Here is a 26,002-nt window from a genome sequence, read left to right on the forward strand (position 1 = left end):
TTTGACGGGCCCATGACCACCTCTTTGACGGGCCCATGACCACCTCTTTGACGGTCCCATGCCCACCTCTTTGACGGGCCCATGACCACCTCTTTGACGGGCCCATGACCACCTCTTTGACGGGCCCATGCCCACCTCTTTGACGGTCCCATGCCCACCTCTTTGACGGTCCCATGCCCACCTCTTTGACGGTCCCATGACCACCTCTTTGACGGTCCCATGCCCACCTCTTTGACTGGCCCATGACCACCTCTTTGACGGTCCCATGCCCACCTCTTTGACGGGCCCATGACCACCTCTTTGACGGGCCCATGATCACCTCTTTGACGGGCCCATGATCACCTCTTTGACGGGCCCATGCCCACCTCTTTGACGGGCCCATGACCACCTCTTTGACGGGCCCATGCCCACCTCTTTGACGGGCCCATGCCCACCTCTTTGACGGGCCCATGATCACCTCTTTGACGGGCCCATGCCCACCTCTTTGACGGGCCCATGCCCACCTCTTTGACGGGCCCATGACCACATCTTTGACGGGCCCATGACCACCTCTTTGACGGTCCCATGCCCATTTTAATGCAAATGTAATATATGAATATATAGGCTATTAGGCATACGAGTGTCAGCTAGTCACTGTTCCAAAAGTGTTCCACTGGGAAAAAACTTGTTGAATGGTTTCATTAACATGGTGAAATGTTTTGTTGATTTCTAGCACGTGGCAGGAAGAAGGACCACTTCAATCCGAACCTGGCATGTAATCATTGTCATTAGTCCAAACAAGCTGCTAAAACTAGAGTTTCAATTGGACAAATTAATCTAGCCCTCTCTGTTCCGTACAGTTTGCTTCAATTTGGTTATGTTTGGTTCCTCGTGAATACACACCTGAAGTTCTCTTTGAAAGCATGGTGAGTTGACTGAATGTTTGCCACATTAATCAATATAGGGCTTGTTTTACATCGGTTTTCAAAATAGCCTTCTCTAGTCCCAGTGGCGACCCGACATTCAGGGCAGGTGGGGCAGAGGCATTAATCCATGTCACATATCAGTTCGCAAACAATGTAAAAATTATCCGCATACAAACATGTTGTCTTTTTTGCTTTTTTGAGTAAGGCAGCTCCAAAATGCAGGTGTTTCAGCCTAGCTCAGTGCTTTCTGTGGTGGTGGGTCAGTCAGCGGAAAATTATACTTGGGGGTTGGTAATGTTCTCTAGCTGCGCTGTTATTGGCTCAGTGTCCTGTCACTCATGGGGACACTACGTTTCCGCAAAATCTACAGGGAGAGCTCAAAAATTCAAGCCCGCTGGGTGCTGCCATAGATTTACATTAGAAGTGCCATCCAAGAAGGCTTAAGGTCATTGGCCACAGATAAAATGACTTCAAATCACGTTATATCTACCGTAGCTTTGATTGGACTGATCATGACAATATCATACTTTCAAAATCTTAGCTAGCAAGCTAGACAAGCTGTACTGTCATGAATCAAGTCGACAATCTACTGGAAAATCCTTTTCAATCCTTGTCATATGAAGAGAAATTATAGATAAAATGTGTCGGTGTTCATAGGCCATTGGACATAAACATTACACAACAAGTTGGAAATCGCAAATTCAATAGTGAGTGGTTTGGAAGGAATCAGTGGCTATCTGCAAGCTTTGCAAAGCAATCACTTGCCTGCTATTCAGTGGAGTGGGTGTGTGGTCCAAGTCTGGGATTAAGGGTCTCTTTTCAAGCTTAAATAGATAAACATTCACATGCAACACCATGGGCAAGAGAAGGTTGAATACATTGGCCGTACTGTCAATCCAGCATGACTTCTGCTGCGTTCAAAACAGCTGGAAACTCTGAACTGGGAAATCTTAGACTTCAGTGAGTTCAAGACAACTGGGAACTCTGAAAAAAACGAGCTCCGACTGGGAAAATAAGTTTGGAACAGTCATCCAACTCAGAATTCCAAGTCGGGAACTCGCCTTCTGCTAGAGCTCAGATTTCAAAAGGGCTGAACTAATAGTTATAGACTTAGCCTGCTTATTAATGTCTTAATTGAAATTATGGATTGCCTCTTTTCGGCTCATCATTCCCTTATGCCATAGTTTGTACATCTCAAATGTCAGTAGAAACCACATTTGCCATATCAGCTAAGTTTTTAAAAAAGGCCGTAAATTTAGCTGAATGAATTGTTTCGCTGCCAGACAAGGCTTCGCTGAAAGCCAGGTGTAGCAGTGTTAAAGATTCCCTCCATGGTGCTGAAAAAAAAGCTCTGTTGTTCCGACAGCTTTATGTAGGCCCTAACAGTTTGTGGGCACCATTTGTCACAGTTATAGTACAATTGATGTATTGTTTAATGTTGTGTTGTGGTGTGTAGTGGTTTTGCTGGCATGCATCAAAAACATTTTATTTTTTTTGCTCCACTCTCTAGTTCGGCTACTAGCATTGCATCATTTTTCAAGGCTCCACGGGGTCAACATATCACCCAAAATCTTTGAAAATAAATGAAGATATACACACAACATGCACATATGATATTTGTACATCTACAAATAAAACAGTCTGGTACGTACAAATGTGTGGATAGGCCAGTGGGAGTAAACTGATACCAGACTGCACTCTGGGCAAAGAGTGATGACAGACACAGAAGCCCAGTCTAGGAGATTAATGATGAAACAGAGTATACATGTAGTCTGTGTACAGAGAGAAACAGGATAAAAGAATAAGAAAATGTCACGTTCTGACCTTAGTGCCTTTGTGATGTCTTTGTTTAAGTATGGTCAGGGCGTGAGTTGGGTGGGCAGTCTATGTTCTTTTTTCTATGATTTGGTATTTCTGTGTTTGGCCTGGTATGGTTCTCAATCAGAGGCAGCTGTCAATCGCTGTCCCTGATTGAGAACCATACTTAGGCAGCCTGTTTTCACCCTTGAGTTGTGGGTGATTATATTTTCTGTTTAGTGTGGTTTGCACCTGACGGAGCTGTTTCGGTTGTGTCTTTCTTTGTTTCTTTGTTTGATGTTGTTCAGTTAAAATAAATAAGATGAACCAGTACCACGCTGCGCTTTGGTCCTCACCTTCTTCCACCGACGACCGTTACAGAAAACTACAACAATGTAAATCCAGTAAACTCTATTACATTAAACAGTAATATCAGCAATCTCTATACACAATTTACAAGTAAGAGAAAAATAACACACTATAATTCCTTTCAGTTGAATTAACATTACAGTTGCACCAACTGGTAGGCTATTCACATAATTGTACAAAATGGTAAGAGAGCTGGTGAATGAAGTTATGCCTCTACATAGCTACAAATGTCCTGTATTTACATATAACAATAGCAACAGGAATATTATAAAAGTGAAATAAGTATTTGTTCTGGATTACATTAGGTAAAAACACAAACATCCCTGCAAATGAAAACGGTCTGATTTCCACGAAAGCCAACCAAACTGAGAAATAAATTCTGTTTCATACTAACAATTGGTTGCCATGGTGAATAATCCAATAATAATTGGCAGGACAGATGAAAGGAAACATCAAAGAGTTTACTGGAATCTCTAAATGAAAATACTGGCAGATCAATAAAATGTCCTTGTATATCTAATTACATTTATAGGATTCTAAATTCAATTCTAACAGGCTTTTATACAACAAAAGTAGAGTGTTGTATTTGTAATAATGAATGCCAAGATCAGCTGAGCGGGAATGTGAGCAGCAGAGCAGAGGTCTGCATGTGCCTAAAACATAGCTCCAAAATGAGTGCAACCTCCTCTGCCCTTAAATTATTGCATTATGCCTGTAAGAATATGAGCTTTGGAATTTTCTCTTATGATCTCATTTATAGCTTCCCATAAAATGTGCATTATTATTTATTATTGTCAATCCAATTCGGCCTTGCTTAATCAAGCTGCTCAAAACATTTATTCATCAGCTGAAATATTTTGGGTTGTCTTCATCACTGGTTGTACAAGTGTTTGTTTGTGGTGATCCAAGCCAGGGGATTTTGGTAGTTAGATGAGCAGGAGACAGTGATAGATGTGTTTTGAGCTCTGCTCAATGCTGCTCTGACGAGGCTGGAAGTTGTTGGGTTCAAAGCCGGGGTTACAATCACTGTTTTGATTCAAACAGTCCCCTGATTGTGTTTGTGAAGGTTTGGATCCATTTTAGACCATCCCTGATATTACTCTAACAGTTTATTTATTTACTGGTTGGCCTACAATGAGCCAAGAGTCGAGACCAGTAGCAATGTATAGATTTTTCCCACTTCATCCATCCATGATAAATATTATGATATGATATGATAAATAGCCTGTAATGATTGAATAGGGGCTAGGTAATGATTGGACAAAATACGACCCAGGGTCGTTACAATACATTAAATGGTACAAATGCTCACGTTGGCATCAATGAAGCTAATGTTTTTCCTTTCATTCTTGTCCACTAATCCAGTCAGACTCCTCCCCTCATCCTCCCCTGGATGGATGTTGCATTCTGGAATGTTCTCTCCTGCTGGGTGAAGAAAGGATGAAACAGAATTCTCCTGCTGGTTTGAAGGAAGGATTTGGAGAAAGAGAGAAAGACAGAATACCCTCCCTTTCCTTTATTGTTATGTGCTGCTTGCCAGGTGGTCCTTGGTTGTGGATTTCTGAGTTGAACCACATACATACTAATTCTGAAGGCTGGCTCCCTTACAGGATGGATCCTAACCTTCCAATACTAACTCTTTGGCTTATGATAATACAGTATGATTTATCATAGATAAAGGGTTGTTGTTGATTATCCTGGTGAAATCTGACTGATAGCTATGCTCACGTTTCCTTTCCGTTTGTGTATCAGGATGTGCAGCCAGCAAGATGAGGCTGGTTGAATGAGGCTAGCTGTTGACAGCTTTAAGAAAAGCATTTTGATGATATGGTTTATTTCTAGAAATGCAGAGCTGCTCTGTCAGGCTTGTTGAACACCAGCAGAATGAGGATATGATGTGGAATCAGTTGGTGAATACACTGAGGTGGATTAGATTTTTTTACCTTTATTTAACTAGGCAAGTCAGTTAAGAACAAATTCTTATTTTCAATGACAGCCTAGGAACTGTGGGTTAACTGCCTGTTCAGGGGCAGAATGACAGATTTGTAACTTGTCAGCTTGGGGGTTTGAGCTTGCAACCTTCTGGTTGCTAGTCCAACACTCTAACCACTAGGCCAACCCTGCCGCCCCGGCAGGTGAAAAACGAATTTGCATACACCGGCACGTCTTTTCTGCAGGTTACGGGGTCAGATTCGTATTAGTTAACCATTATGATCCTGTTAAGCACCTGAATAGACCACCATCCTAGTGAGTGTGCCTCTGCAGACCACGCCTCTATCCTCCTCCCCCTTTCCCCCTTTCCTCTCCCTCTGTTCCCATTTACCCAACATGTGAATTAATGGAATAATTCATGGACTTCTAGGGGTCAATGACTCTGAAAAACATATTTGAATCAAGCCAGGCCTAGAGCAATAGTGTGGCCACAGAGGGAGAAGGGGAGAGAAGCGTTGGCTGCTAGGGGTTGGGAGGGAGTGAATAAAGTTTGGGCGCTTTACAATGGTACAACTGGCCACCAGTCCAGGACAGGGCTGAAAAAACAAGGCTCCAGGTGGCCCAGCCAGCACAGGCCTTTTGACTGTCAGGGGTGCTCTAAGTAAAACAAGGGGGATTGACAAGTCCAATGAGGTGAAACAAGAGATGGACAAATTATTGGAAAATAGGTTATGTTTTGAAAGAAAACACCACTCGCAACTCCTCTCTCTGTCTTAAACTTTTGTATCTTCTCTAGGCATTTCTCTTAACCCTCCCTGTACAGTCGTGGCCAAAAGTTTTGAGAATGACATAAATATTAATTTTCACAAAGTCTGCTGCCTCAGTTTGTATGATGGCAATTTGCATATACTCCAGAATGTTATGAAGAGTGGTCAGATGAATTGCAATTAATTGCAAAGTCCCTCTTTGCCATGCAAATGGACTGAATCTCCAAAAAACATTTCCACTGCATTTCAGCCCTGCCACAAAAGGACCAGCTGACATCATGTCAGTGATTCCCTCGTTAACTTATGGCTGCAGGGGCAGTATTGAGTAGCTTGGATGAAAGATGCCCATATCGAACGGCCTGCTACTCAGTCATAGTTGCTAATATTTTCATAGTATTATTAGTATTGGATAGAAAATACTCTGAAGTTTCTAAAACTGTTTGAATTATGTCTGTGAGTATAACAGAAATTCCACTTCCTGTTTTTTTTTCTGGAGGTGGCAGATTTTCAACCAAGGTCTCATTGAAATTACAGTGAGATATGGATGGGTTTTCACTTCCTACACCTTCCAATAGATGTCAACAGTCAATAGTACTTTGTCTGATGTGAAGGGGGGTCGATTGACACAGGAAATAGTCACCACAGCCATGAGTGGACCATGCTTTCACCAGGCGCGTTCACAGGGGAAGGACTTGCATTCCACCGCTCATATAAAGTAATTCTAAAGTAATTCTCCGGTTGGAACATTATTCAAGATATATGTAAACAACATTCTAAAGATTGATTCAGTACATTGTTTGACATGTTTCTACTGACTGTTACGGAACTTTTGGACATTTCGTCACGTTATAGTGGAGGCGCTTTGTGACTTTGGAATTGTTTACGAAACGCGCTAACCAAAGTAGCTAATTGGACATAAATAACAGAAATTTTCGAACAAATCAAGCATTTATTGTGGACCTGGGATTTCTAGGACTGCATTCTGATGAAGTTCATCAATGGTAAGGAAACATTTATCATTTCTTTTCTGGTTTCTGTTGACTCCAACATGCTAATTTGGTTACCGTTCTGAGCGCCGTCTCAGATTATTGCATAATTATACTTCAGTATTCCATACTAACATCTGACAAAAAATGTCTAACGACACTGAAGCAGCAAACTTTGTGGTAATTAATATTTGTGTCATCCTTAATTTTTTTTGCCACGACTGTATATGATTCGGAGTCCCAAAACACTCATGTCTCTCTCTCACGTTTTTCTCTCTCGCTCTCTCACGTTTTTCTCTCTCTCTCTCACGTCTCCCTCAAGTCTCTTGTCTCTCATCTCTCATGTCTCTCTCTCTCTCAGGGATCTGCAGGCTCGGCCCTCAGGGTCCACGCTGTGCCCTTGGGGCCGGGACAGGAGCTGCTGGGCTCCCTGCTGGCATTCGTGGAGGAGAGAAACCTCAAAGCGGTGTTCATCATCACCTGCATGGGCAGTGTAACCAAGGCAATGCTCCGGCTGGCAAATGCCACTGCGGGGAATACCAATGAGGTACTTGGCAGAGTGTTGACTGGCAGCCGTCATGCCTCTGGTGAAGTACCTGTTCGTTGTCAGTTGTAAATTAAAAAACAATGGTTGTGTCCCAAATGGAACTCTATTCCTGTAATAGTGAACTACTTTTCACCAGAATCCATGTGCTTGGTGATGAAGAGATGGACGATGGTATGAAAGAGATGGACGATCACACAGGCTTCCCTGAGCTGCTCACCAAACCCCACTCTAAAAAAGACTAGAAGAAGAAGATTAGAAGATGACTTTACGGTCAAGGATGTCCAACTAGCAGTTTGATATGGACATATTGTTACATTTAAGAGAATAAATGAGATTGAATTATTTCAGTTTGACTGCAATGGCAGTGAATAAGTAGATCACCTCCATTAGACTGGAAACTCTCCTTCCAGACACATTAAGCATCTCCAATCCAAAATGAAATCTAGAATCAGCTTCCTATATCGCAACAAAGCATCCTTCACTCATGCTGCCAAACATACCCTCGTAAAACTGACCATCCTACCGATCCTCGACTTCGGTGATGTCATCTATAAAATAGCCTCCAACACTCCACTCAACAAACTGGATGCAGTCTATCACAGTGCCATCCGTTTTGTCACCAAAGCACCATACACTACCATACACTACCAGCACCATTCCCCATACTGTATTTATTTATTTATCTTGCTCCTTTGCACCCCAGTATCTCTACTTGCACATTCATCTTCTGCACATCTACCATTCCAGTGTTTAATTGCTATATTGTAATTACTTCGCCACCATGGCCTATTTATTGTCTTACCTCACTTATCCTTCCTCATTTACTCATACTGTATATAGACTTTTTCTACTGTATTATTGACTGTATGTTTGTTTATTCTATGTGTAACTCTGTGTTGTTGTATGTGTCGAACTGCTTTTCTTTATCTTGGCCAGGTCGCAGTGTAAATGAGAACTTGTTCTCAACTAGCCTACCTGGTTAAATAAAGGTGAAATAAAACAAAATAACATGTAGACATTGGGTTTGGCCCTTTGTCAATGGGAGGTGGTGAAAAGGATAAGACAACACAGCCATTTCACAGTAATTAAATAGATATTATTTTCTTCCACCTCCCCTCCGCTAATGTGAACCGACGCCCCCCAAATACTGCCTCCATAGAGGGCCTTTGTACGGTAACACTTTCTATGGAGCAGATGACTAATGATGTAACACTGAACAGCTGTGGGAGAAACCGTTTCCAACAGAAACCCTCCCACCCCTGAGCGCTCAGTCACTCTGACCAATAGGTGGGGCCTGCTAATGGATGTTTAACTAAAGCCCGCCTTTTGAATGGCTCTGACCCACTGGCTGCTGAGACACAATGTGAGAACTCCCCCAGGATTAGTAATGACCTCCACACAGCCACAGCCGTCCAGCTGAAGAAAGGAAGCTAGCACAGGGCTGTCTGAGGGCTGTATATATGGCTGTATGTGGGAGGGGATGGGGAGCGGTGACAACCTTTTGATGGAGCAGAGTTCATATAGCTCTATGTGCTTTAATTGGGCACCATGTAGGGTCTGATAGAGGGCAAACCATATAGGGGCTGCTGTCTTCTATTGTGTGTGTGTGTGTGTGTGTGTGTGTGTGTGTGTGTGTGAGAGAGGGAGAGTGGTTAGAATATGTGGTTTCCAGTCTGTTTTATGCACAATAAGCACTTTCTCTTTGTCCTTCTTTGCCTTGGTGTGTGTGGCATTGAAGTTGTACCTGTATTTGTTGTAAGTGCCTACTGATTGAGTGCTACATTAAGTTGTTATTCAGATCAGAGAGTTTATGATGACTCAAATAGGAGCTAGCCACTGCATTCCCAACTGAGCACTTCACCGCATTATAACAAATAGCCGCTTCTAGAGTTTCCTGAAGGTTTTCACATCAAATGCAAATTGGGCTGTGGCGATAACAACATTTTGTCAGCCGGTGCTTGTCACCAAATAACCGTCGTCTCACGGTCTCATCTCCTGGTTTCCACACAAGCCACTGATGTTGTCACACAGCTAGGAGTGGTGGGTGCGGAGTCAGGCGCAGAGAGCAGAGGGTTCATAGAAAACTGACTTTATTTCGGTAAATGGGTAAGTGGTCAACACAACAGGCGAACAAAATATGACCGACCCAAAACAGGACACCAAAAAGGTCTGAGAACATACTACACGCAACCATTCACAGACAAACAGAAAACAAGCCCGTCCAAAAGCAGGCGGGCCTAACCGGCTTAAATAGCCCTAAAACAAATCTCAAACAAGGAACAGGTGAATTCAATACAGACATAACAAACAGAAAAGGAAAAGGGGATCGGTGGCAGCTAGTAGACCGGTGACTACGACCACCGAGTGCCGCCCGAACAGGCAGGGAGCCACCTTCGGTGGAAATCGTGACAGATGCAGACCTTTGGAACATCTACATTTTAAAAAGTCTAGTAAATCCATGTAATAGAGCCCAATATATCCATTATTTATTTTAGACAGGTCTAAAGAAGTATGATATGAAGAAAACGTAGTCTATTTCAGAACAGCATACTCTTGAGTTTTCTCACGATACATGGCCCCCTCCAAACACAACGAGTTGAGTTTTTACCAAAAAGTTATATTTTGGTTTCATCTGACCATATGACATTCTCCCAATCTTCTTCTGGATCATCCAAATGCTCTCTAGCAAACTTCAGACGGGCCTGGACATGTACTGGCTTAAGCAGGGGGACACGTCTGGCACTGCAGGATTTGAGTCCCTGGCGGCGTAGTGTGTTACTGGTAGGCTTTGTTACTTTGGTCCCAGTTCTCTGCAGGTCATTCACTAGGTCCCCCCGTGTGGTTCTGGGATTTTTGCTCACCATTCTTGTGATCATTTTGACCCCACGGGGTGAGATCTTGCGTGGAGCCCCAGATCGAGGGAGATTATCAGTGGTCTTGTATGTCTTCCATTTCAGTAGTGACCATAAACCCCGCGCATCCCACAAAGGCGGACGTGTTGCTAACATTTACAATAGCAATTTACAAAAAAAAACAACGTTTTCGTCTTTTGAGCTTCTAGTCATGAAATCTATGCAGCCTGCTCAATCACTTTTAACAGCTACTGTTTACAGGCCTCCTGGGCCTTTTACAGCGTTCCTCATTGAGTACCCTGAATTCCTATCGGACCTTGTAGTCATAGCAGATAATATTCAAATCATTGGTGACTTTAATATTCACATGGAAAAGGCGACAGACCCACTCCAAAAGGCTTTCGGAGCCATCATCGACTCAGTGAGTTTTGTCCAACATTTCTCCGGACTTACTCACTGCCACAGTCATACTCTGGACCTAGTTTTGTCCCGTGGAATAAATGTTGTGATAAGAGCGTCTGCTAAATGACTTAAATGTAAATGTAAATAATCCTGGACTATCGGACCACCATTTTATTACGTTTGCAATCGCAACAAATAATCTGCTCAGACCCCAACCAAGGAGCATCAAAAGTTGTGCTATACATTCAGACAACTCAGACAACCCAAAGATTTGTTTATGCCCTTCCAGACTCCCTCCGCCTACCCAAGGACGTCAGAGGACAAAAATCAGTTAACCACCTAACTGAGGAACTCAGTTTCACCTTGCGCAATACCCTAGATGCAGTTGCACAGCTAAAAACGAAACACATTTGTCATAAGAAACTAGCTCCCTGGTATACAGAAAATACCTGAGCTCTGAAGCAAGCTTCCAGAAAATTGAAACGGAAATGGCACTACACCAAACTGGAAGTCTTCCGATAAGCTTGGAAAGACACTACCGTGCAGTATCGAAGAGCCCTCACTGCTGCTCGATCATCCTATTTTTCCAACTTAATTGAGGAAAATAAGAAAAATCCAAAACGTGTTTTTTATATTGTCGCAAAGCTAACTAAAAAGAAGCATTCCCCAAGAGAGGGAAATGAGGAAAAGATAATGATCATTAGAAAGCAAATGACGGACTCCTCTTTAAATCTGCGTAATCCTCCAAAGCTCAGTTGTCCTGAGTCTGCACAACTCTGCCAGGGCCCTGGATCAAGGGAGGCACTGAGGTTTTTTAATACTATATCTCTTGACACATTGATGAAAATAATCATGGCTTCTAAGCCTTCAAGCTGCATACTGGACCCTATTCCAACTAAACTACTGAAAGAGCTGCTTCCTGTGCTTGTTGAACACAATACACGTCTCTCTATCCACCGGATGTGTACCAAACTCACTAAAAGTGGCAGTAATAAAGCCTCTCTTGAAAAAGCCAGACCTTGACCCAGAAAATATAAAAAACTAAATTGGCCTATATCAAATCTTCCATTCCTCTCAAATGTTTTAGAAAAAGCTGTTGCGCAGCAACTCACTGCCTTCCTGAAGACAAACAATGTATACGAAACACTTCAGTCTGGTTTTAGACCCCATCATAGCACTGAGACTGCACTTATGAAGTTGGTAAATTACCTTTTAATGGCGTCAGACCGAGGCTCTGCATCTGTCCTCGTGCTCCTAGACCTTAGCGCTGCTTTTTTAATATACTTTGTTTTTTATTGTAGGAACACAAAGAAATTACAAATAAAGTAAAATAAAATAACAACAAAAAAAGATCTGGCAGTTACAGTGCACTTCATACCTTCATCATCATATCATCATATTAGTTACATTGACATCTTTCAATTAGACCATTTTCAAGTACAAAACCCAGTATTCTTGACCTCTCTCCTGTTGAGTTCTTAAAGCAAAGGTCATACACTGCATGTGGTGTATTTCTTCTACAATGTCTATCCATTGTGACACGGTGGGTCTTTTTGTAGCCATTTCCTAGTGACAGACTTTTTACTGGCTGCCAGTAGGACCTTCAACAGGTACTTTTCTCTAGTGTGTAAGTTATCAGGTATTTCACCCAAGGACAAATAAATGAATGTTTGTTCTATGTCAAATCCCATTATTTTTCCAATGTTAGATCTTATTTCTCCCCAGTAAGTTTTGATTGCGGGGCCAATAGATATGAGAGTGGTCCGCCCACAATAGACCGCATTCTCTCCAACAAGGGTGTAGTGAGCCAGTCTGTTTTGATTTCAGTTTAGGTGTTATGAAGAAACGTATAACATTCTTCCAACAGAATTCTCTCCACGACCTTGAGTTGGTGGAGCTTTGTTGAGTCTCTAAGATGTTCAACCATGTTTCATCAGTTATTTCAATGTTAAGTTCCTCCTCCCATTTCTTTTTAATATAGTTTGTAGAATGTTTCTTTGAATACCCAAGTAGAGATATGAAATAGTTTTTTTGTTACTCCCCAAGTTGTATGCGTTAGTGAATCCTTGGATTAATTTTGGAGGTGCTCGAGGGTCAGTCACTTTTATCTCCCTTAAGAAATAGTGTCAAACTTGTAGATATCTGTAAAAATCTTGTTTATCCAAGCCATGTTTTTTTATTAAGGTCCTGGAAGTTATCTCGGTTCCCATTCCTTATAATTGTACTGAATGATGTGATGCCTTTCTGCGTCCATTGTTTAAATCTGCTGTCCTGAGTTGTAGGGATGAAGCTGGGGTCGTATGCGGGCCAACTCAGTAGTTTGATCTCTCTCTGTCTAAATTATTTTGCTTAATCAAATAAAATAAAATTTATTTATATAGCCCTTCGTACATCAGCTGATATCTCAAAGTGCTGTACAGAAACCCAGCATTGAACCCCAAACAGCAAGCAATGCAGGTGTAGAAGCACGGTGGCTAGGAAAAACTCCTTAGAAAGACCAAAACCTAGGAAGAAACCTAGAGAGGAACCAGGCTATGTGGGGTGGCCAGTCCTCTTCTGGCTGTGCCGGGTGGAGATTATAACAGAACATGGCCAAGATGTTCAAGTGTTCATAAATTACCAGCATGGTCCAATAATAATAAGGCAGAACAGTTGATACTGGAGCAGCAGCACGGCCAGGTGGACTGGGGACAGCAAGGAGTCATGTCAGGTAGTCCTGAGGCATGGTCCTAGGGCTCAGGTCCTCCGAGAGAGAGAAAGAAAGAGAGAATTAGAGAGAGCACACTTAAATTCACACAGGACACTGAATAGGACAGGAGAAGTACTCCAGATATAACAAACTGACCCTAGCCCCCCGACACAAACTACTGCAGCATAAATACTAAAGGCTGAGACAGGAGGGGTCAGGAGACACTGTGGCCCCACCCGAGGACACCCCCGGACAGGGCCAAACAGGAAGGATATAACCCCACCCACTTTGCCAAAGCACAGCCCCCACACCACCAGAGGGATATCTTCAACCACCAACTTACCATCCTGAGACATGTGCTCATGACAACTAGCCTAAACCATGTGCTCAGAGAGAAATTAATCCACTGATTTTGTCTATTGTATATTTATTTTACCATGTCCTTATTTTCCAAAACTGACTGTATGGGTATCTCTGTCAAAGTAGTCTCAATGTCTTTCCATTTGGATTCATATTCTGAATTGCACCAACACACCAGAGGTCTCAATTGGGCTGACACATAATACTATTTTAGGTTTGGTAAGGCCATACCCCCACAGGTTTTTGGTAACTGTAATGTTGTATATCTAGTTCTTGGTCTCTTACTGTTCCAGATAAACCTTGATATCCGTTTATTCCATTCCCTAAACTGTTTAGGCGGGATTTCTATGGGCAGTGATTGGAACAAATACAGTAACCTTGGCAGGATGTTAATTTTGATTGTTTCAATTCTACTACTAAGATCTAAGGAAAGTGAATTCCACCTGTCTAGGCCATCATATATTTTCTTGTTGATGGGATCGTAATTCATGCAATAAAGTGAAGTTATACCTACTCTTCAGCTCTTCCTGTGGGGTATAATTATATACTAGGGCTTGGGGCTTGTGTACGTTAAGCACACACCCTGTATATCTTCCAGATGTTTGTAAAACATCCATCAATCTAGGTACACTTGAGCCTGGTTCTTTAAGGAATAGCAGAACATCATCAGCATACATGCATATATTATGTTCACTGTCTATTGTTATTCCCTCTAAGGTTGGGTCCTGTCTTATTGCCTGGGCTAATGGTTTGAGGTGCAAGGAGAAAAGCGTGGGTGAAAGATTACAGCCTTGTCTTGCCCCTCGCTCTAATTTTATCGTTTGTGTCAAATGTCCATTTATCTTTATTCTAGCGGTTGGACATGAATACAGTGTTTTGACGCTGTGTATCACTTCTTTGTTGAAACCAAATCTTTCCATAACTTGGAATAGGTAATCCAATCCCACTGAATCAAATGCTTTTTCTGCATCTAGGCTGATTAATATTGCACTTGTCTTATTCTGAGTAATGTGGTCCATGACATGTAGTGTTCTCCTTATATTGTCCTGTGTCTGCCTATTTTGTATGAAACCAGTTTGATCTCCGTCAATCAATTCTGGGATTATGTTCTCCATTCTTTTGGCTATTATTGGTGCATATAGTTTCTAATCTGTGTTAAGAATTGAGATAGGTCTATATGAACTGCATTCTTTCTTATCTTTACTCTCTTTTTGGGATTACTGTTATGGTGGCCTCTCTCCATGACGGTGGGAGACCCCCCTCCCTCAGAGTCCAGTTAAAACAGGCCTTAAGTAGAGGTGCTAATTGTTCTCTTGAACCATTCTGAAGGGAAGCCATCAGTGCCTGGAGACTTGTTGACCTTTTGTTGAGATATTGCTTTATTAATTTCTTTGGTGGATATTTCTAAAGTTAGTGCTTTGAAACGTTGGTAATGGCTCACATCAACACCATTATCCCAGAAACCCTAGACCCATTCCAATTTGCATAGCGCACCAACAGATCCACAGATGATGCAATCTCTATTGCACTCCACACTGCCCTTTCCCACCTGGACAAAAGGAACACTTATTTGAGAGTGGTATTCATTGACTACAGCTCAGCATTCAACACCATAGTACCCTCAAAGCTCATCACTAAGCTAAGGATCTTGGGACTAAACACATCTCTCTGCAACTGGATCCTGGACTTCCTGACGGGCCGTCCCCAGGTGGTGAGGGTAGGTAGCAACACATCTGCCACGCTGATCCTCAACACTGGAGCACCACAGGGGTGCGTGCTCAGTCCCCTCCTGTACTCCCTGTTCATCCACGATTGCATGGCCAGGCACGACTCCAACACCATCATTAAGTTTGCAGACGACACAACAGTGATCACAGACAACGACGAGACAGCCTATAGGGAGTGGGTCAGAGACCTGGACGTGTGGTTCCAGAATAACAACCTATCCCTCAACATAGCCAAGACTAAGGAGATGATTGTGGACTACAGGAAAAGGAGGACCGAGCATGCCCCCATTCTCATCGACGGGGCTGTAGTGGAGCAGGTTGAGAGCTTCAAGTTCCTAGGTGTCCACATCAACAACAAACTAGAATGGTCCAAACACACCAAGACAGTCAGGGAGAGGGCAAGACAAAGCCTATTCCCCCTCAGGAAACTAAAAATATTTGGCATTGGTCCTGAGATCCTCAAAAGGTTCTACAGCTGCAACATCGAGAGCATTGACTGGTTGTATCACTACCTGGTACGGCAACTGCTCTGTCTCTGACCGCAAGGCACTACAGAGGGTAGTGTGTACGGCCCAATACATCACGGGGGCTAAGCTGCCTGCCATCCAGGACCTCTACACCAGGCGGTGTCAGAGGAAGGCCCTAAAAATTGTAAAAGACCCCAGCCACCCAAGTCATAGACTGTTCTCTCTACTACCGCACGGCAAGCGGTACCAGAGTGCCAAGTCTAGGACAAAAAGGCTTCAGCAGTTTTTAGACTCCTGAACAGGTAATCAAATGGCTACCCGGACTATTAGAGGGATAGAACCGTAGAAGTGGAATAAGCAAGCAGCTCAACATACTCTAACTAACCAATTCATAAAATGGGCTTTTGAGCAGTAAAGCATGACAGGCAGTGTACAATAAACTGCACAACTCAAAGTTTACACAATGCTATGCTGAGAAAGGTGTGTTTTGTATGTACCCATAGTTAATATTCCGAATTAACTACAAGTGTGCAGGACAGACAGGAGAGTGCCTTAACGCACAACAGTAGGTACAGCTTTTTGACATTGACGAGGAGGACACACACAGATACACACTCAGTCACAGGGCAGCACTACAGATACATTTTCCCAGTATATGTAAGAGAGGCTGAGCCTCTAAGTGCCCATTGAAATGAGCCGGAGCATCACTTACCACAGGCCTCCCAGTGCTTTCAGCTCTGAGGGGGCATGATAAAGTGGTCATGCACCCTTCTCCCCCAGCAACCACCACTCTGGGGTGGAATGCTAATCCTGTCACTAAATATCACATTTTTACACCAGACCAGATGTGCCATTGGTTCATCACTCATGTATTTGGTATGGATTACCCTCCACACCAAGAGACATTCTCACATGAAGTAGTTTATTTTCTTTATTAATAGGTAAATAACTCACACTCTTGTATAGTTTTACAGAAATAACACAATGTTAGTGTTAAGGAATATTTCACTGCAATATGCAGAAGACTGATCCAAGGTCAGTAAAACTAGTACTTATGCTTCCATTGGGAGTCGGCACAAACTACTGGAATATTTTCACCAAAAAGGGCATTTAGCCTAGTGACGGTTACTATAACTGTGGTTGTTCTAGACCAACGGGACACAGCTCGATGCCAGCAGGGTAGCAGAACATCAAGTCAGAGGTTGAGGCAGCAGGGGATTTAGGTATGGGTGACATGGGCAGCATCTTTTAGGTATGGGTGACATAATTAACCTTATCGGAGTGGGCGCCCTGATTCAAGTTTGTGAGCTATACAGGCTACTGCCTGGGAAAGTCTTCAACTCAGAAGTATGAGATGGGGCGGGGGTAGGTTTACCTTAGATCTCCCCATTGGAAGCCCAAGGTAGGGGGAGTGTAAGAATATATCAAATAGCGCACCTTTAACTTTGTACAGTACTAATACAATTAGTAAAATCATTCACACAACAAAATGCTACCAAATAAACCACAATTTATTCATAATACTGTGAATATATAGTTTCACAGACATATTGTTTCATTTTTTTCTGGTTTGTGCGAAATCATTAAGAATAATATAAAACCAGTCTGCACACCACCAAGGTAAATTGGTTTAGTCTTGACTCTTGGTTGACAGTATTACACATTTATAATTGTTTTAATTTATCCGTTATTTCACCAGGTAAGTTGACTGAGAACACGTTCTCATTTACAGCAATGACCTGGAGAATAGTTACTGGGGAGAGGAGGAGGGGATGAATGAGCCAATTGTAAACTGGGGATTATTAGGTGACCATGATGGTTTGAGGGCCAGATTGGGAATTTAGCCAGGACACTGGGGTTAACACCCCGACTCTTACGATAAGTGTCATGGGATTTTTAATGACCTCAGAAAGTCAGGACACCCGTTTAACATCCCATCCGAAAGAAAGCACCCAACACATGGCAGTGTCCCCAATCACTGCCCTGGGGCATTGGGATATTTTTTTAGACCAGAGGAAAGAGTGCCTCCTACTGGCCCTTCAACACCACTTCCAGCAGCATCTCGTCTCCCATCCAGGAACTGACCAGGACCAACCCTGCTTAGATTCAGAAGCAAGCCAGCAGTGGTATGCAGGGTGGTATGCTAGTAACATAGGGTGACAATATTCAGTTTTCTGTCCAACTAGCGTACATAACATTGGATATAATTTCACACAGTTTCATCATGATAAAGTGTGTAGCCTGCAGCAAAACGATTATAACCTAACGAGCACATTATTGATTTGGTTAACTTTCATTGAGGTGACATCATAAAGGTTTTCTGTGATTCTTCTTGGTCCTGAGCTCAGTAAGGGAAATTTCCAATGCTGTAGGCTAACTTAAAAGACGTCTATATTATGCTATTATTTTGTATCTTTTATGATATATTGAGTTATGCCTTGTCTTATGCCTATAATTAGCCAAGGAGGTTGTATGGTTCATTTGGTTCCTATTCTGAAAGTTTGATAAATTGTGCATAATGACATGTGTATTTAATTGAACAACAAATGTATTTAGGGTGTCAGACTCATATACTGTATTTCAATGCAAATTCAGGGACACTTTTGAAATATTTTGGAGCACCCTCTGGCACTGGCTAGGATGAGGAGCCATCTACCTCCTCAGCCACACAGGCCTCTTCAGAAATGATCTCGGAGCCTCAGGATGATGAGCCATCTACCTCCTCAGCCACACAGGTGTCTTCACAAATGTTGTCTGAGCCTGAGGATGAAGACCCATTTGCTTCCACTTCTCCCCAGCAGGTTTCTTCAGGTCTTCAGGTGTGTGTGTGTGTGGGGGGGGGGGTACATGTTTCTGTGTGCATCCCTGCATAACATAAACAAAATAAATAATGCAAAATATGCAAAGTTAAGTTTCCATATTGTAGGTAACAATGATGATTTTATTATTACTGGGTATGTATGTGGGATGTTCCACCAGTATAAATGCTGTGAATAACATGTGTAAACTAATGCCCATGTACTCTCCATTAGAAATGACTGTAGCAGCATCCCCACCAAATCCTGCTGCTGAGGATGAACCACTGTCTACAGACCCTGTCTACAGACCCTGCTGGCTGGCCTTCAGTTCTGACTGACAGAATTCGGACACAACTTGTTTGCAGAGGACCAAGTGAGGTACCACCTAACTTTGTTTCCCCAAGGAATGAGAGTGATGAAGAAGTTGCCACCACCAGTATTTCAGGAAGACCTTGGTGAGTGGTGAAAAATCCCTAGAAGTTGGTTGGTGTATTCTGAAAGAAACAACAGCCTCTTCTTCTTGTGCTGAAAACTATTTTCGAAGAAGAAAATGAATTTAGTAAACTCAGGACTGACAGACTGGAAACATCCAAGTTCTTTGCTGACTTCACACGACAGCAGTCCAGAACACCAAAACTGCATGAAAACATGGAAAGAACTGGCAATGAGGATCAAAAAAGGGGAAACAATTGGTAAGCATAAGATGGCCCTTATGGAGGCTGAGAGGAGAAGATGGAAAGAGGTGTTGACATGTCTGATTGCTATTGTGTAGTCTCTGGCAATTAGAAATCTGGCACTAAGGAGACACACTGTACTCTCCATCAAATGGAAATGTCCTCAAAGAGGTTGAACTGATGGCACAATTTGATCCAGTCATGAAAGAGCACCTGAACCGTGTCCAAAAGGGAACTCGAGTCACACCTCCGGCTACCTTGGCCACCAAATACAAAACAAACTCATTGATTTGTTGAGCAGCAAGGTCACTTCAATAATGGTGAGTGACATCAAGCTGGCTAAATGTTTCTCTATCATTCTAGATTGCACCTCAGACGTCAGCCACACTGAACAGTTGTCAGTTGTGATTAGAATTGTGTCACTGAAGGAGGAGCCCCAAATAAAGGAAACTTTTCTGGGGGTTTTGGAGGCAGAGGAGTCCACAGGCCAACATTTGGCATCCCTGATTCTCAAAAGATTAGAGGAGCTAAAAATGCATTTTGAGGACTATAGAGGACAGTCTTATGATAATGGGGCCAACATGAGAGGCAAAAACAAAGGTGTCCAAGGCAGACTCCTGGAAATGAATCCAATAGCTCTATTTGTGCCATGTGGGGCTCACACATTGAACCTGGTTGTGGCTGATGCTGCTAAAAGTTCTGTCAATGCCACAGGTTAATTTGGCATCTTACACAAACTGTACACCTTGTTCTCAGCCTCCACACAGCGATAGGCCATCCTGAAAAAACATGTGGACATCACTTTGAAGATGTGGACTGAGACAAGGTGGCAGAGTAAAGTTAAGTGTCGAGCCACTGAGGTATCAGGCAGCAGCGGTGAGAGAGGCACTGAGGTATCAGGCAGCGCCGGTGAGAGAGACACTGAGGTATCAGGCAGCAGCGGTGAGAGAGGCACTGAGGTATCAGGCAGCAGCGGTGAGAGAGGCACTGAGGTATCAGGCAGCAGCAGTGAGAGAGGCACTGAGGTATCAGGCAGCAGCAGTGAGAGAGACACTGAGGTATCAGGCAGCAGCGGGGAGAGAGGCACTGAGGTATCAGGCAGCAGCGGGGAGAGAGGCACTGAGGTATCAGGCAGCAGCGGTGAGAGAGGCACTGAGGTATCAGGCAGCAGCGGTGAGAGAGACACTGAGGTATCAGGCAGCAGCGGTGAGAGAGACACTGAGGTATCAGGCAGCAGCGGTGAGAGAGGCACTGAGGTATCAGGCAGCAGCGGGGAGAGAGGCACTAAGGTATCAGGCAGCAGCAGGGAGAGAGACACTGAGGTATCAGGCAGCAGCGGTGAGAGAGACACTGAGGTATCAGGCAGCAGCGGGGAGAGAGGCACTGAGGTATCAGGCAGCAGCGGGGAGAGAGGCACTGAGGTATCAGGCAGCAGCGGTGAGAGAGGCACTGAGGTATCAGGCAGCAGCGGTGAGAGAGACACTGAGGTATCAGGCAGCAGCGGTGAGAGAGACACTGAGGTATCAGGCAGCAGCGGGGAGAGAGGCACTGAGGTATCAGACAGCAGCGGTGAGAGAGGCACTGAGGTATCAGGCAGCAGCGGCGAGAGAGGCACTGATTGAGGTGAGGGATTAAACCAAAGACCCTGTCATAAAGATTGAGGCCCAGTCCTTGTCAGAGGAGGTGGGATCATACCGTTTCAGCATCTGTACAGTGGTGTGTTATGACATCTTGAGCCAGATCCAACATGTGAGCAAGCTGATGCAGTCTCCCAGTATGCATGTGGATGTTGCAGTTAGTCTTCTCAGAAAGTCAGAGAGAGGTCTCAGCAACTACAGCGCGACAGGCTTTATGGCTGCACAAACGTCAGCCAAGGATATTTGCGAGGGTATGAATGTAGAGGCCGTTCTACAACAAAAAAAGTCTGAGGTCCACAAAGTGGCACTTTTCCGACGAATGATTTGGTGAGCCTTTGAGTGATGCCCTAAAGAAGCTGGAGGTGACATTTTTCAATGTCGTTGTTGATGCTGCAATCTCAGCTCTTCAGGAAAGATTTTCCACATTGGGAAATGTGGGAGAGAAGTTTGGAGTGCTGTCAACCTTCCAATGTCTCTCAAATGAGGAGCTGACAGAACAATGTGAGGCCCTTAGTGTGACACTGCACTATATAGAATACTCAGACTTGGATGGCAGAGATCTTGCACAGGAACTGAAGAACTTGCCTGACTTGCCATCGAAGACCAGGACCCTGCTTGAGCTGCTGATATTTATACATGAAAGGGAGCTCTCAGAAATGTATTCAAATTTGTGGGCCTCAGAATTTGTCTTACTCTTCCAGTGACCATAGCTTCAGCAGAGAGGAGCTTTTCAAAGCTGAAGCTCATCAAATCCCACCTGAGGTCCACCATGTCACAGGAATGCCTTAGTGGTCTTGCTGTCATCAGTATTAACCATGCAATTGCTGGGCAGATTTCTTATGATGATGTAATTGATGACTTTGCATCAAGGAAGGCAAGAAAGGTCAGGGTTTAGATGGTAGTTGTGCAATTTAGTTTGTGTGTTTCTTGTTTGAAGTGCAATAGTGTAATAATCAGGTTCTCTTCTTTATAAGTGTGTTATTCTAGTTGTGTATTTGTATGATATAGGATTTGTGCAATTTAGATGTATTTGTTTGTTTTTTGTTAGCTATAGGGTTATAATGTAACAATTAGATTATCTTTTTTATTTGTATTTATACACTACAATTTGTCTCTATTTGTCGTTGTTACTTCTTTTTGATATCTATAAGTCTTATTTTTGAAAACATGTTTATATTTATATAGTTTTAAATGTTATGATTATTTATTTGTGTTGTTCCAAATGTCTGAATAAAAATTACAGGCGGAGTTCGCCCAGGGAGCCATACAAGCTCGAACCGCCACTGGGTTGAGGGAACTAAAGAGCTCCCGCGGCAAGCATCATTGTGCTTTTGTTTTGATCTGTTTAAACAGCATGGTGGCAGAATGTGTTGGTGGTCTGGCCCCGTACCCCCTGGGACTGTTTTAACTACACAAACTGGTAAGCAGCTCACAGTCCTCTTTTGTGAAAAATGAGCAGGCAAGCACACGGACTCCAAACGGAAGCTTCAGGATTTGAAAGAGATACCGTTTGATCCACAGTTCTCTGCATGTTTTCAGTATATTGATCTGACTGTAGATATGCTCTCCCAGTCCATCATGATCTCTCTCAGTGATTGTGAAAGAAAGAAGCACAGACAGACAGACAGACAGACAGACAGACAGACAGACAGACAGACAGACAGACAGACAGACAGACAGACAGACAGACAGACAGACAGACAGAAAGAAAGAAAGAAAGAAAGAAAGAAAGAAAGAAAGAAAGAAAGAAAGAAAGAAAGAAAGAAAGAAAGAAAGAAAGAAAGAAAGAAAGAAAGAAAGAAAGAAAGAAAGAAAGAAAGAAAGAAAGAAAGAAAGAAAGAAAGAAGAGATGGACTATCCAGATAAAGTGTCAATCTGGATAGTCTGTCTCGATAGTCCATCTACAGACTATCAGTAACATTTCAACCAACTTTCTACTAACCCTAGTCCTAACCTTAACCCTATCCTAACCTAACCTAATCCTTATTCTAAACCTACCCCTAACCATAACCTTAGTAAGCAGTTGCTTATCAACAGATAGTTTGTCGATAGTGTGACCATCTGTAGAGCATTTACATATGGACTAAATAAAGTCTAAATAAAAAAAATAAAGTGTGACCAGAAAGAGAGTGAAAGAGATCATGTGTTTGTAGTTTTGACCCTCTCTACTGTGTTTAACTGTTATTAAGCAAATGCTGTGATTGGGGGTGGTCATAGATGGAGCTCTCTCTGCTCTGTTGTTAACCTCCATTAGCAGGGCTTAGCTGAACAGTACATTATGCTGACATTTCACAAGTGTCATCCAAACAAACTAGTCACTAGCAGTTTTTACTGTCACCCTCACTCATTAACTCACTCAGTCCACTGTCTGTGTCCCAAATATCTATCTATCTAACTCACTCACTCACTCACTCACTCACTCACTCACTCTCCTCTAAATAACCCCATATATGACTACTGCTCTATTCTGCTGTAGCCCTGATGGGTGGAGATACTCATGTCTATGCCCAGCTAATCTTTTTTTTATTTAACCTTTATTTAACTAGGCAAGTCAGTTAAGAACAAATTCTTATTTACAATGATGGCCTACCCCAGCCAAACCCTAACCCGGGCAACGCTGGGCCAATTGTGCGCCGCCCTACGGGACTAACAATCATGGCCGGTTGTGATACAGCCCTGGAATCGAGAGGGTCTGTAGTGACGTCTCTAGCAATGAGATGCAATGCCTTAGACCGCTGCGCCACTTGGGTGCCCAAACTATACATCAGACTGTGACATAAGCTAAGTGAATGACCTGCCAACCCAGCTTTGATGAGAAAACATGGCACCGACAGAGATGTTCGCCTCGCTTCGCGTTCTTAGGAAACTATGCAGCATTTAGTTTTTAATGTATTATTACTTACACTGTTTACCCCAGGAAATCCTAAGTCTTATTACATACAGCCGGGAAGAACTATTGGATATAAGAGCAACGTCAACTTACCAACATTATGACCAGGAATACGACTTTCCCGAAGCGGATCCTCTGTTTGGACCACCACCCAGGACAATGGATCGGATCCCAGGAGGCGACCCAAAACAACGGTGCCGCAGAAGGGGCAGACGGAGCGGTCTTCTGGTCAGGCTCTGTAGACGGGCACATCGCTCACCGCTCCTGAGTATACTACTTGCCAATGTCAAGTCTCTTAACAACAAGGTAGACAAAATTCGAGCAAGGGTTGCCTTCCAGAGAGACATCAGAGATCGTAACATTCTCTGTTTCAAGGAAACATGGCTCACTCGGGATACGTTATCAGAGTCGGTACAGCTACCCGGTTTCTTCACGCATCACACCGACAGAAACAAACATCTCTCTGGTAAGAAGAAGGGCAGGGGTGTATGCCTTATGATTAACGAGTCGTGGTGTGATCATAACAACATACAGGAACTCAAGTCCTTTTGTTCACCTGACCTAGAATTCTTACAATCAAACTGACCGCATTATCTACCAAGAGAATTCTCTTCGATTATAATCACAGCCGTGTATGTATATCCCCCAGCCAAGCAGACACCTCAAAGGCCCTAAAATAACTTAATTGGACTCTATGTAAACTGGAAACCACATATCCTGAGGATGCATTTATTGTAACTGGGGATTTTAACAAAGCTAATCTGAAAACAAGGCTCCCTAACTTTTATCAGAATATCGGATGCGCGACCCGGGCTGGCAGCATTCTGGATCATTGCTACTCTAACTTCCGCGACGCATACAAAGCCCTCCCTCGCCCTCCTTTCGGCAAATCTGACCACGACTCCATTTTGTTGCTCCCAGCCTATAGACAGAAACTAAAACAGGAAACGCCTGTGCTCAGGTCTGTTCAACGCTGGTCCAACCAATCTGATTCTACGCTTCAAGTTTGCTTCGATCATGGAGTGGGATATGTTCCGGATAGCCTCAGACAACAACATTGATGTATACGCTGATTCTGTGAGTGAGTTTATTAGCAAGTGCATCAGTGATGTTGTAGCCACGGTGATTATTAAAACCTTCCCCAACCAGAAACCGTGGATTGATGGCAGCATTCGCGCAAAACTGCTTTTAATCATGGCAAGGCGACCGGAAACATGACTGAATACAAACAGTGTAGCTATTCCCTCCGCAAGGCAATCAAACAAGCTAAGCGTCAGTATAGAGACAAAGTAAAGTCGCAATTCAACGGCTCAGACACGAGACGTTTGTGTCAGGATCTACAGTCAATCACGGATTACAAAAAGAAAACCAGCCCCCCCGACGTCTTGCTCCCAGACAAATTAAACAACCTCTTTGCTCGCTTTGATGTCACGTCCTGACCATAGAAAGCCTGTATTTTCTATGGTAGAGTAGGTCAGGGCGTGACTAGGGTTTTTTAGTCTAGTTATTATTTCTATGTGGGGTTCTAGGTTTAATTTTCTATGTTGGTATTTGTGTATGATTCCAAATTAGAGGCAGCTGGTAATCATTTTCTCTAATTGGGGATCATACTTAAGTTGCATTTTTCCACCTGTGGGTTAATGGGATATTGTTTGAATGTATGTGTTTTGAGTTAGTGCACATAACATCTCTGTAGTCACGGTTGGTTGTTAGTTTATTATTTATTTCTCTTTGTCATTGATAAGTTTCTCTTTCTTTATTAAAATTATGTGGATCTCAACATACGCTGCACCTTGGTCTGATATTCATTCCAACGAACGTGACTTTTGAGGACAATACAGTGCCACTGATACGGCCCGCTACCAAAACCTGCGGGCTCTCCTTCACCGCAGCCAACATGAGGAAAGCATTTAAATGTGTTAACCCTCGCAAGGCTGCCGGCCCAAACGGCATCCCTTGCCGCGTCCTCAGAGCATGCGCAGACCAGCTGGCTGGTGTGTTACAGACATATTCAATCAATCTTTAACCCAGTCTGCTCTTCCCACATGCTTCAAGAGGGCCACCATTGTTCCTGTTCCCAAGAAAGCTAAGGTAACTGAGCTAAACGACTATAACACACTTCTGTCATCATGAAGTGCTTTGAGAGACTAGTCAAGGATCATATCACCTCCACCTTACCTGACACACTAGACCCACTCCAATT

General features: G+C 43.2%; 1 protein-coding gene across 1 annotated transcript in view; it reads left to right on the forward strand.

Annotated features, from left to right (window-relative positions):
- Positions 1–6,903: 6,903 nt before the first annotated feature.
- LOC135505642 (adhesive plaque matrix protein-like) overlaps positions 6,904–26,002 on the forward strand; it is a 35,405-nt gene continuing 16,306 nt past the window's right edge. The window contains exons 1-2 of the mRNA XM_064924691.1: positions 6,904–6,936; positions 7,118–7,303. Coding sequence (XP_064780763.1) covers positions 6,904–6,936; positions 7,118–7,303 — 219 coding nt within the window. The remainder of the gene's footprint in view (positions 6,937–7,117; positions 7,304–26,002) is intronic.

The sequence above is a fragment of the Oncorhynchus masou genome, chromosome 19, assembly GCF_036934945.1.
Source record: "Oncorhynchus masou masou isolate Uvic2021 chromosome 19, UVic_Omas_1.1, whole genome shotgun sequence".
Taxonomy (NCBI): Eukaryota; Metazoa; Chordata; class Actinopteri; order Salmoniformes; family Salmonidae; genus Oncorhynchus; species Oncorhynchus masou.